At 36.3% G+C, this 13676-nt stretch overlaps 1 protein-coding gene across 1 annotated transcript; it reads right to left on the reverse strand.

The window, feature by feature from the left end:
* Positions 1–12371: 12371 nt before the first annotated feature.
* LOC132056140 (proteinase inhibitor type-2 CEVI57-like) lies at positions 12372–13272 on the reverse strand. Its single transcript, XM_059448218.1, is given in 3 exon segments — positions 12372–12871; positions 12873–12943; positions 13212–13272. Coding segments are annotated over 3 exon segments (609 nt in total). The 5' UTR covers positions 13258–13272; the 3' UTR covers positions 12372–12379.
* Positions 13273–13676: the final 404 nt, after the last annotated feature.

The following is a 13676-nucleotide window of genomic DNA, read 5'->3' on the forward strand; positions in this document are numbered from 1 at the left end:
GCCCATTCCCCCAAGGGCCGAAAGGAAAATTTGACACACAAAAAATTTCCCAACTGACCCAAAAGTTTAATTGTTGGCAATTTGGGGTTTATGCAAAGGCAACCATTTTCCCCATTATTCCTAACAATACCAAACTCTGCTTTTTTTTGATTTTTCTTAATTTCCCGTTTTGAGCTTCAGTTTTCCCCGTGGTTTGACCCCTCGATCTCTTACTGTTATAAAATTTTAAATTTTTCCCTTGTAAACAAATTTTGCTCAGCGTGTATTTGGTTTGTTTTGCTTTTGCCCCTTTGATCGAAAGGGATTGAAAACATATATTAGAAGCGGTAATATTTTTTGTTCAAATTTCTTAGTGCACCTTGCTCTCAAATTTCCCAACATACTATCATTGGAGTGATAAGTAGAAGGAATTTGTGAACAATATTTCTTGGTTTTGTCTCCACCATTGCCCGTAAAATTGTTTGAACGATCTGAACGGCTAATGCCGATCCCCAATCTGTCCCTGTCATGATTTGCCATGTTTGTTTTGCAAGCTCACTTTATGCGGCAAAAACATGATTCCATTTTTCTATGCATGCAATTCCGCAACAATAACAACTAGCACCTTTGTCAATGTTAAATCTTGAAAGATTAGCATCTAAAATATAAGATTTTTCTTTAAAAGCTTCATACTTAAAAAGAAACCTTGAAAGGAATTTCTTTTATCTGCATGAAATTATAATGTGAGGGCAAATTCCTCTTCTAAAGAATTCAATGCACTGGAACATGTAAATAAACTATTGCTATTCGAGCATTCCAAATAGGCTGATCCTTTTCATCATGTTTAACACAGGGATACTCTTGTCCCAGATTCAGAAAGTGTCCCTTGGTAAGAAAAAGGATTATCATCAATTTGCCATTGCCGATTCAATAAGAAACGGGTTAACTTTAACATTACCCGGGCTTAAAGAAGGGTTTATCATACGACAAAGAGACCCGCTGATGGGTTGGATTATCCACCAAAATAGGCGTAAAAAAAGAAAAAGAAAGAAAGAAGAGTCTATTCATTATTGGCTAATTAACATTAACATACAGCCTCCAGTTCTCGATTGGTAGAATTTTTTTTGTACTTGCTAGTGTAAGTTTGGCAAGCTCTTTGTAGCCATTTGAATTATTAACTTTTTTTTTTCTTTTTTTTGGTCAACTGGGGATACTAATATCCAAAGTAGAGGTGCTTAGGTTATCAAGTCTAGCTAAATTATTATTACAACTATCCGAAACTTTAGCCATCCGATTATTGGTAGACATAAGTTAATGATAATAACCTGTTAAATATAACAGATTAACACATTGAGCAAAAACTACATAGACAGTAATTACTACTATTGTTGAGCTTAACAAATTAAGTTGCAATAGACATATCTAGATGAAAACAAGATAGAAATAAAACATAAATGTGTCATTAATATGCTAGTGTTAAATGGATCTTGGTACCTCAATCTCAACCTAAAATGAAATACGCATGGTGAGGATTGACCCATTTCATATAAGGAGACCAAATACCCTTAAACTCAATGATGTGGGATCCAACAAAATAAATAACAATTCATTTTGTTTATTTAGAAATATAGGAGTAACGTATAACTTTGTGATTTTTTTTGGTCTTCTCAATGTAATAAATAAATAAAGAAAATACATTTATTTGTAATATAATTATATGTGATTTTTTTTTTCCCGACCTCTTGGGTGAGGTGCTGGAAATGGGAAGACGGAAGAATCTAGCTGAAAATTTTAACAATATTTCGAGGAACTTGATAGCCTTTTTGTCCAAGTAGTTAAAATTAGAGTGGTATAGTATGCAACTTTTCAGAATTATTCAATTACTAGGTAAAATTTCTAAATTCTTTATTTTATCCTCAAATTGAAAATGCATACCAAGTCATCTTAAGAACTTGAAAAAGAAATCATCTATGTATATTAAGAAAGAACTAATTAATCTGGCACGAATAATCACTTTATTTTATTTCCAGCAAAAACAAAAAGTAAACTATTTCTTATGACACTAATCTTTTAGCATAACATTTACTACTAATATTTCTACAAATTAGTACTCCGGATTTTGCTAACTTTAATCCTATACTAGGCAAAGCTAATGAATTGTACTTCTATAAATGTTAACATTACAACGAGTTACGGCACGTTCTACAAAAGGTAAATACTATAAAAACTAGGAGAACCTTAATCTATTCCCTAGTTGTGATCTAAGACGGCCAATTATAGCTATCTAGTTGTTAGCTTTGAATTGAATATTAGAAATGCTAAAATTTTGGGAACTTTCCATAGATAGTCTTAAACTGCCCGATGATCAAATGATTTTTTTCTTTTACCTCGATTCAACCTTTTTATGAAACACATACACGATTATCTGTGTTTTAAAGATGTTATTGGGGCGCGTCCCTGGACAGAGCGTATTAAAAATGGACCGGGGAGATCTGGAGGCGAAAGTATTGTGAGGCTCAAGTTCCATAGTTTTGAGGGTAGAGCTTACCCCCTGTTTGGATGGTTGTTTTCATTAATCATGGTTCGCTTAATGTATGGTTTTTGAAATCATATTGTATCCATTCTTAAAATTATGTGGTATAGTGTTTATGCTTGGATCGTAATTTTGGTTATATAGCAGCTTAAAAGTTTAATTTTTGTAAGCGAATTTGGTGGTTTGCCACGTATTTCATTTCTCCATTATACCCACCCTCCACCACCCTACGGCACCCAGCGCCACCCTACCACCCACCACCCCCACCACCCATTACCCCTCACCACCACCAACCCCACCCCACAACCACTCACCCCCACCCGACCCACTACCCCCACCATCATCCCACCCCCACCCTACCACCCACTACCCCACCCTCACCCTCACCCTCACCCCACAACCACAACCACCCCTACCCACTATCCCTCACCACCACCAAACCCCACCCCATAACCACCCATCTCACACCACCCGCCCCACCACCGCTTATTTTTTAAAGCTCCTATTTTATCCTTTGCCAGTTTTATTGGTATATATAAACTAATTTAATTAAGAGTTAAAAGATTTTTAGTAAACTTACTGAAGTTATTATCTGCAGATTTATAAAACAAACCAAACAATACAAATGTTATTAAATCACAACAAAGCGATACAAATATCCAAACATGTGCTCATTAATACAAGACAATACAATACAACACCACACTGCATAATACCATATCAGAGCGTTAATGAAACCAATGGAAACAATCATCCAAACAGAATGTTAGGCGTTGAGCGAATTTTTATTTCGGGACGTAAGTTCAAAATCTCTCTCCAAATTAGAATGAAAATTGCTAAACAATTGCTTAATGTAGTCCCAAAAAACACTGAAATTAACGTTCTCTTCGTCTTCTACTAGGTAAAGGAAAAGATTACCAATTTATTAACTGTAAAACAATAATTTGCTCTAGTTGACGTCTTTGAATGTGGGTTCCTTCTTTGCTTTTATTTCTTTACAAGTCATTTTGTTCTTTCAAGTTTGTTTATAAATTTCTACTCATTTTTTAAAGAATATAATTAGTTTTTTAATGAAATAATTTTAATTATTTTTTAGACAACTGCTGATTTTATTAGTGTTTTAAGATAGGCAGTTTTATATAATTATTTTATTAATTTAAAAAAATATTAAATTCATTGGGCTAACGCCCAGTGCCTCGAGGCTAACGCGTCGCCTCATATCATGAAAAATGCATCGCTTTACGTCCCGGCCTTTTAAAACACTGTTGTAGATTATAAGAGTGCTTGGCTTATAGCAACTCTTTCTCAATGTTAAGGGAAGATTTTTGATTTTTTGGCAATAATCTCATAGAAACACTAAATTAATTGATACAAGGAGTAAAGCGTCATTTTGAAGTTTGCAAATGGGGCTTCTCTCCATTTTTCCTTCACTCCATCTTCCGGCGTTCTTACTTGGATTTGTACCCTTACAACTTGTTTGGATATGTATAAACACTACATACATTGTATATATAATGTGTATGTTTTGTATAATCATGTATAACACACAAAAACAACTCAAATTGTAGTATATGTATATGTTCCTAGTTTTCCTATTTTGTAATTGTAATAAAGTAAACAAAATAGACAACTCTTAGTGTCGGTTTGGCGAATAAGAACTTTTGTCTGAATGCTAAAAGTAAATATGTGTCTTAGCCAAAAATTAATGAAGCAATAATAGGAGAGAGTCGTCAATTAGTTCCATTCACATATAATCTTTGTCATCAGCAATGCACTAGTCCAATAGATTCTTTATTATCCTTTTACTGTTTGTTTATAAGCAGTTTTTTAATGACTAATTATTTCTCCATTACTGTCTAATCCTTTCCTTTGTCCTTTGCAAGTGTTTAACAGACGCTATTATTATGATGCGTAAACATGTCTTCAGCGTAAGTTCGATTTTTACAAAATTAAAAACCAAATCAGTTTTAAAAATTAAAAACCAGCACAAAACAGGGACAAAAGTGCAAATGACCCCGTCTCTCATTTTGGGCCCAGTTTATACTCAACTACACATTCAATTTTGGGTCATTTGCACCTTTGTCCCTATTTTGTATGCTGATGCTTTTAATTTTTGTCCTCAAGCATAAAACAATTTTCTTATGATTAAAATTATATTTTACATCATAATATTTCATAAATTATCGCCGAATTTCTTAAAGAATTTATACTGGGATAAAAGGCATAAGTTAGTTTTAAAGCAAATATTAAAGAGATTTTTACCCTTCACATTAGTTAGTGAGAAATAAATACAAGAATAACATATCTTTTTAAATATTACTATAAATATAGCAAGTTTCATAACAGATATAGCATTTGGAAAAGAAATATGGGGTCAATTTCCATCAATGTATTTTTACTACATTTCCTCTTTCCCCTCTCTCTCTATGTGAGGCGCGAGTGTCGTGAGGTGCCTATGGGAAAATTGAAGAAGAAATTGCACGGTTTAATTTACCCTTCAAATGGGCTGGTCTTTAATTTATGAGAGAGAGAGAGAGAGACTACTCGATAAAGACTATGCATTTTGACACACATTTTGGAGGGACACAATACATTTTGACGAGGTCCTAAAGTTGATTGAGAAGGATGCATTTATGTGAAACTTTTATATGTCTGGGGTATGAATTTCTCAAGCCACAGTAATACTTTGAGGATCTAAGGGATTTTAGCCATACTTAATGTGTTTCCCAAGTTATATTTGCTACTGTATCATTTATGATTTTTGACTACATGAATATATAACTATGTATTTTAATTTGATAAACTTAAAATATCTAACCAATGGAAAAAAATAAACTTAATAATACTTGTATTAGAGATAAAAATCTTCTTTATCGCATTGATTTGTGTAAATTTAGATTGTGTGAGATGAGATGTATTTTAACTAACTGATTAGAGTGGGAGTGGCTTAATTAACATGTTTGATTTGAGATATATTTGTGCACTTTTGACTTTTAAAGCAAATTAATTGACTCAACCAGCTAGTACTAGATTTTAGAAGTAAAAGAAACTAGTGCTTCATTAAACCCTTGAACACCTTTGTGGAAAACAACTTTAATGCCCACATTACAGAGATTAGCATGACATGAGTGCATATATCGTCATGCTTTCTTCATGCATTAATAGACATACAACAGATTATTGATGAGAAATAAGCAGGGGCCTTTTTTTTTTTTTTTTTTCTTTTTTCCAGAAGCCATCACCATCGTAGTGATGGGGGGTTTGGCAGACCCCTACCATGTCAATTGAAACCAAAATTAGTTACATTGGAGGGGGACATGGCACCTTACCTCCATACATAAGATTACATATATATACTATTCGATATACTAATGCATTGAAACTTAAGGAAGTTAATGCATAACATCTAAGTCACCTCAAGGTGGTTCAAAGCACCGGCACTCGAATTTTTTAACTCTTCTCAAAGGAGGAAGGTCGAAGCTTATTCATTCGGCGATGCTTCTCAGCCTCCGTTGGCAAGTCTCTTTCATTCGTAAAAATTCTAGGGACTTGAATTTGTGTTGCATATTTAGCTAGTGCATCATACACCTATTCCCTTCTCTAAAGCAATGCTTTATCGAGATACTCCTGTGAGCCATCTTTGCCTTAGTGTTTTCTATAATGTCCAATAACCTCCAGGGAGGTTTAAGGGAACCATCTAACATTTGTACCACTATCTTGGAGTCCAATTCTACTTCAAGGGCTTCGAAAGGATGATTGACACACAAGAAATACCAACTAGCGCGCATATGTTTTCACTATAATTGTTAGTCGTAATGGGTTGGATATGCAAAGGCCATAACCATATCCCCAATTCTATTCCTAACAATACCAGGGCTCCGCTTTGTTTTGATTTTTCATGTAACTTCCATCGTGTCGAGCTTCAGTGTTGCCTGCGGGTTTGGTCCATCGATCATCTTACTAGTTATCACAGCTTTGAAGTTTTCCGCTTGTAAACACACTTTGCTCCAATTCCAGGTGTAGTCTATGGATTTGAATTTCTGTCTTATTGCCACCTTAATCTGAAATACGGATTGAAAACATATATTAGCAGCAGTAATATTTTTTTGCTCAAATTTCTTAGTGCACCTTGCTCTCCAAATTTCCCAACATACTATCATTGGAGTGATAAGTAGAAGGAATTTGTGAACAATATTTCTTGGTTTTGTCTCCACCATCGCGTAGTATTGTTTTGAATAAAGGGAACCGCAATGCTGATCCCCAGCGGTCTGGTCATTATTTGCCATGTTTGTTTTGCAAGCTCACTTTGTGCAAACACATGGTTCCCAGTTTCTATGCACATGCGATCCCGCAACAACAACAACTAAGCACCTTTGTAATGTTAAATCTTGAAAGATTAGCATCTAGAGGGAGATTTTCTTTAAAAGCTTCCATATGAAAAAGGAAACCTTGAAAGGAATTTCTTTAATCCGGATGAAATTATAAATGTGAGGGGCAACACTGCTTCTAAGGAATTCGAATGACTTTGAACATGTAAATAAACCATTGCTATTCAAATTCCAAATAGCCGATCCTTTTCGTCGTATTCACGACAGGATACTCGATCATGTTCGAGTGTCCCTTGTAAGAGAAAGGAATATCATCAATCTGCCATTGCTGATTCAATAAGAAGTGGTTAACTTTAACATTACCAGGTTTTGCCGATAGGTTTAACATCTGATACAGAGACCCATGGTGGGTCCAGTTATCCCACCAAAACAGACTGTTTCCGGAATTAATTTTCCAACTGATGTTGGCTTGATAATTATCTCTAATATGAAGCAAGTCTTTCAACGTGTACCGAGTCTTTTGGAGCAATGATCTTGCGAGTTGAGATTTCTTCTTTGGCAATCCTTTGCTTTCGTGAATTGTGCATACATGAAAGATGGTTGATTCTCAATCTCCACCATCTTTTTAGCATGAAATGTGTGACTATATCAAGAAGACTCGAAACCCAAGCCCCTTCTATGGTGGGGTAACTCATGTTATCCCAAGAGGACCAATGATAGTCGTTTTTCCATCTTTCTCCCCGAAGAAGTTAGCAAATTTCATTTCAATCTCATAAAGAGATTAACGAGGTGGCATTAAAGCAAAATATATGAAGTGCTTGAGATTGAAGAACATGCTTAATAATGGTAGCCTTACCACCAGGAGATAAGAATCTTCCTTGCCAACCTGCAATCTTATTAAGAATCTTTTTGGAAATGTCGGAAAAATAAGAGATTCTCTCCTACCACAAAGATATGGGACAACCTAAGTATGTGAAAGGGAAGGAAACCGTTTGTAACCATCCACCTTCTTATCCTCCTGTTATAAATCCGTCCGTCTTCTTATGGGTGAGAAAGAAAAGTCTTATCATTATTAATCTCTCGACTAGAAGTTTTTTGATATAACCTTAGCAAATTCATCATGAGCTTAATAGAAAACTTATATTCGTAAGTGAACAAGGTCATCGCATAACTAAGGTGATTAACTGGGGCTCTTTTTTTATGCATCGAGAAATTAATGAACCTATCATTACGATTAAGATGATTCAAAGCTCTTGAAAAGAGTCTCGCCACGATAATAAAGAGAGCGGGAGATAGAGGGTCTCGTTTTAAGTCTCTCAGAAGATTTAAAAAAAACCATATCTAACACCATTAATAATGACGAATACGCTTGTTAGAGATCAACTTTATAAACGAGATTGATAAAAAAAATCATCAAAACCCATCTTTCTAAGAACCGAAATTAAGAAATTCCAAGCCAATTTATCATAAGCTTTAGACATATCCAATTTAAAAATAACATTGCAAAATCGGGCTAGGTCTAATACCATGAATAATCTCTTGTGTTAAAGAATATTCTCATGATTTGCCTACCTTTAACGAAGCGTTGATTCTCGAAATGATCTTAGGCAAAATATTGTTAATCCTTAAAGCAAGTATTTTAGACAATATTTTGTTTGAAAAATTACTAGCATCGATAGGTCTAAGCTTAGAAAACAATCGGGAGAGATGACCTTAGGAATCGGTGTCAAACAAGAATGAGTATAGTACTTTGTAAGTTCGGACCCATGAAAGAAGGAGAGACAAAGGAGATTACCTCTCGTTTGATGATGTCCCGACGAGTATTGGAAAAAAAAACCATTAAATCCATCGGGTCCTGCATTAACCGTTAGGGTCCATAGAATCCCCGCCGTCTTAATCTCTTCTGCTGTGGGATATCTTGCTAATAGGGCGTTGTCCTCATCGATCAGATTGTCGCAACCTTTAATAAAATCCAAGTTTATATCCCTTGGCTTTTCACTGAATAAGTCACTGAAATGATCAATGGCAGCTTTGGAAATATTTAAATTCCCTTCTACCCATTGACCTTCCGATCTTTAATTTTATAGATTTGGGCTCTTCTTCTCTAGCCTTGATGGTACTGTGAAAGTACTTCGTATTGGAGTCCCCTTCTTCTGCCCATTTGATTCTAGCTTTTTGTCTTAAAATAGAATCTTCCATTTTCAACCACTTGATGTATTCAGCTTTAGATTTATTAAGCAGCATTCTATCAGTATCAGAATCAGAGTTTAAGTAAGCAGTTTCTGCATCGGCAACTTCTTTCTCAAAACTCTTGACATTTGCAAAAACATCCCCAATACTGTTTCTAGACCACTTACTAAGTTCCTTAGCCAAAGTTTTCAGCTTCTGTTGTAATCTCCACATAGGGTTGCCATATACTTCAATGTCCCAGACTTTTTGAACTAAAGGAAGAAACTCTTTTGATCGGTCCAAAAATTAAGAAATTTGAAGTATTTGATTACTGTTGGTTGTCTCGCAGCAATTGACGAGGAGAAGGTTGTGATCGAACCTCGTCTTGGATAAGTGCTCCACATTGATGTTTGGGAATTTAGCACTCCATTCTTCATCAGGTGTAGCCTGTCTAATCTCATACGATCCTCTCACCCCCTCTCTCGACCATTGCACCAGTATGAATATTACCTACAAAAAACCAAAGATCGATTATCCCACAATCATCCATACGAGTTTATAAAATCAAAACATGTATTTAATCTAAAAGGAGCACCCGCTTTCTTTTATCGGCTTCCATTATAGAGTTAAAATCCCTCCGATGGCCCAAGGTCCATCGATGATGGAATTCGCCCTCTCTTAACTTCGCCAAAGATACTTCCTTTGTTTGCTTTAGATCGGCATGTACAGTTGTTATCCAAAAATTATCATTGCTTCCCCGCAAAGTCGCAAAGTCAGTTCGGTTTTGGAAACTACCGAACAAACATAGTTAGAATTCCAAAAAATCCAAATTTTACTATGGGAGTTAGAGATGGCATGATCAAAACCCATCCTTCTCCTAAACTTCTCTATTTTATTCCATAAGCTGATGAAAAGGTTCTTGTAAAGTTATAAAATCAATTTTATGAAGTCCGACAACCTTAGCGAGTCTATCTAGAGCACTTTGGAGGTTATCCTCTAATATTCCATATTATGTATTTAATCATAATGGAATTTCGGGGGAAACGACAACCTTCTCGCATTGTTTTGATTTTGGGAAATTATTGTTGTTTCCCTTTTTATTCTTTCTACCTTTCTTGTTTTTGTTACCTCTTGGTGACAAACCTTGTCGTAAGATAGCTTCTTCTTTTTCTTGGATGATAGGGTCCTTGATTTCTTTTGGAGTTGGAGCAAATACTTCAAATAGACTATCAAGGATTTGTGCTTCTTCCTCTTCAGAGACATCTAAAAAACTGTCAGGAACCTCCTCGTCTGAGGATATTCCTGCTATTTGTTCTTCACTAGTGTCATAACAATAATCCTGATCGGAGTTATTTCCTAAATCAGGGCCCTTTTTATTTTCATGGGGAATGTACTCAATGTTACCCAGATCAATCTCTATTCTACCTCTTTTAATTGTAAACACTCAGTATCGTACTGTAGTAGGGGACATATGATCATTTTGTATTCCTTTAGAGCTGCTGCATTGGCTATCAACTGTTTTGTTCTCTTCCCGACCTTGAATGACTTCCACACTGTTCTGGCGTCGCTCTTCTGTCAACTTGTTTCCATCTAAGGCTTTATCCAATTTTCCAGTGGGTTCTTGTTCGTTACCATCTTTTGGTTTCTGTTTTACCCACAACATATTCTTGAGAAATCTGGCGGCGGTAACTTTTTTTTTTCCTCTTTTTTGTTTCTTTTTTTGGCCTTTGGCTCCTGCTGCTTTGAGTTCTCGTTCTTTGTTGTCTTTTCGGGTTTCTTGCAAACCATGGATATGATTTCCACCCCTTGTTTACTCAACCGCCGTGTTTCCAAATTAACAGCATGCTCTCAATACCTTGCCTCTTCGTTTTCCGCGATTCCTTGTCGGAGTAACTCCTTGTCCTGGTCCGAAAATCGATTCTTGTTCCCGCCGCTTCTCCGTTCTCCGTTCCCGTGATCTCCGTGTTGCAAGCATCCCTTGTCCTCGTCCGAAAACCGATTCTTGTTCCCTCGCTTCTCCCTCCGTTTCCTGTTCGTCGTTTGTTCATTTTCTTTTATTTGCTTGGCATTTTCATGATCCTGTTTTGTATCATTGCTACTCTTGTCACTTTTGTTCTGAATAACCATTTTCCCGGTTGCTCTTGTGTGATCTTTTCCATCCTGAAACTGGTTAGTCTTCAAAACCTTTTTATTCCTCTTCCTGGTGACTTCAATGAAGCCATCCTCGTACTGATCAGTTCCAAATTCAGCCACAGTTGACGTATTTGGTACATTATCACCTTTGATATTGTCTTGTACGTCTTTGTTCTCGAATAACGCTCGTATTCATTTTTTGTAATGATGTTTCCCCTTTTTCTGCCTGATTCTGCCTGGTCTGTACCTCCGCAACTACCATCTGGTTCCTTTCCTTTTTCTTTTCAACTCTTCTACATTGGATTATTGAGTGACCCAACATCCTACAATGAGTACAGAATTTGGGGGCATTCTCGTATTCAAGCTTCCTCGATAGAACCCTTTACGAGGGCGCCTCATTTTCGGGCCCAATGAATATAGAGTTGATTCGAGGCTTAGTGAGGTTCACCCGACTCTCACTTTCGCCATACTTGGCCCGGTTCGATTCTCGGTGGCAGTATCCATAATAAGTGGGGTTCCTATCGGGGCAACTATTTGTTTTACATAATTCCAAGTATGTAAATGAAAAGGCAAGCCCGGCAATAGGACCCACACTGGAACTACCGGAGAATCCTCATCGGGTTTGAACTCCGGCGTCCACTTTTCTAACCACATAATTTGTTCATCGATTTCAATAGAACGTTATACCAAACCTGTCTTAAAATCATCTTCATTGGAAAATTCGACAAAGACGTTGCGATAATCATAAACACCAATTGTAACTTTACCTAATCGGTTATTATCTCCGCAAATCTTGCTCGTAACTTTTTATTTCGAGGTCCGGCCTCTGACAATTTCCCCACCAAAGTGAATTTACATTCTTCTGACATAACCCCATAATATTCGTCGTTGTTGAATAGCACCGCCGGTACTCCATTATGAGTGGTGTATTTGGCAGTGACATCCGGGTTCCCTAATCGGATTTGTTTCAAGATGGGAGCTTTAGGGTTTTGAATTACTTTTGCATAAGTGGAATTAGAGAGATTTTGGCCCGTAGATGTAGTCGTAGTAGGATTGTTAGCGGCAATTTCATTGCCACGCGCCGTTTCCGGCATCTCCGGCGTCCCAGGGGGACGGCGAGTGGGCTGCAATCGCTGGATTGTGGTTTTACCGTTGTCGGTGTCGGTGGGTTAGAGAGAGAAATTTTTTTGCTTTTATATGTGTGTGCAAACACTTGTATCGGTAATAAGCAGGGGCCTTATGCTGCGGAATTATAGCTTTGAGGCTCCCCGGTACAAAGTAAAGATCCATCATGACCATAAAGATTGCAACCCTCTCCTGAAGTGCAACAGTTGACGCAAACTTGATTAAGCTTGGCCAATCCAGAAGATGGGCAAGTCATGTATGCAACTCTATGGTCACATTCCAGAGTACAAGCCTTGGGTTCAGTACTCTCTCCTTCACAGACAAACTCGCCATCTTGACCGAAATAGTAGCAACCCTTGTACCCCGTGCAACAAGTGGTGCATCCTGTGGGATAAATTATCGTCTTTCCTTCTGAACGGGGACATTTTGAATAAGCAATTTGTGGATCACAATTCCTGGGACAAGAATTTGGGTTTTTAGGGTCAGATTTTCCTTCACAAATAAAAGTTCCGTTAGCATTGTAATAGTTGCAACCCTTATAGCCTGAGCAACAATTGGTGCATATGGGATTTTCCGGACTTCCTTCTGAACGTGGGCATATCCTTATAGACAAGATTACCGCATTCTTTTGTACAACCTTTGGCATGTTCCACCATGCTTACAACTAGAAACATTCCTACAACAAATATATATAAATTATACAGTAAGAGCTTTTTTATAATAATCATTGTCTATAACAATATTTTAGTATAACAACCAAGTTTTTTTGAACCGATTATGTTTAAGTTATGTTATATGTTCTCTGAATAGCATTATAGAAACCAAAAAAGTATTCGGACAAATAATGTCGTTAATTGTTATAAAAAGATTTGGTTGTATTAGGAAAAACAAACACTTCTATACCAAAGAAGATCAAAGAGAAGAAGGACAAAAGAAAATCTTACCAAGAACAAGTAGGTGAGCGAGGAAACTAACTTTGTGAACAGCCATTATGAATTCTTTTTTGTGTTACCTTGTTTCTTTTTGTGTAAGGTGGGTTCTATCCTCCTCCACCTATTTATAGTGAACGAGTGATCAATTAGAACCAAAAGATAGTCGGATTCATTCATTATTGGCTAATCAAAACTTTTTTTATATATTACTACTACTATACAGCCTCCTCAATTGATATAATTTTGTAATTCAACTTGCTATATAAGTTTGGCAAGGTACTTGCCTTTGCTTCTTTGATTAATTATTTATCAAACGTGGTACTATTAGTGCTTGGTCGTAATTCTTCTACCAAACATTCATTAAATGATTTAAAGTTTTCACTGACATGAAAAATGCATTTTACAGTCATTTCATCTAAGCTCATTAGATGTCCCTGATAAGTATTACTGATATTCTGATAAAAAATGGTAAGTGAC

The sequence above is a fragment of the Lycium ferocissimum genome, chromosome 5, assembly GCF_029784015.1.
Source record: "Lycium ferocissimum isolate CSIRO_LF1 chromosome 5, AGI_CSIRO_Lferr_CH_V1, whole genome shotgun sequence".
NCBI classification, from domain to species: Eukaryota; Viridiplantae; Streptophyta; class Magnoliopsida; order Solanales; family Solanaceae; genus Lycium; species Lycium ferocissimum.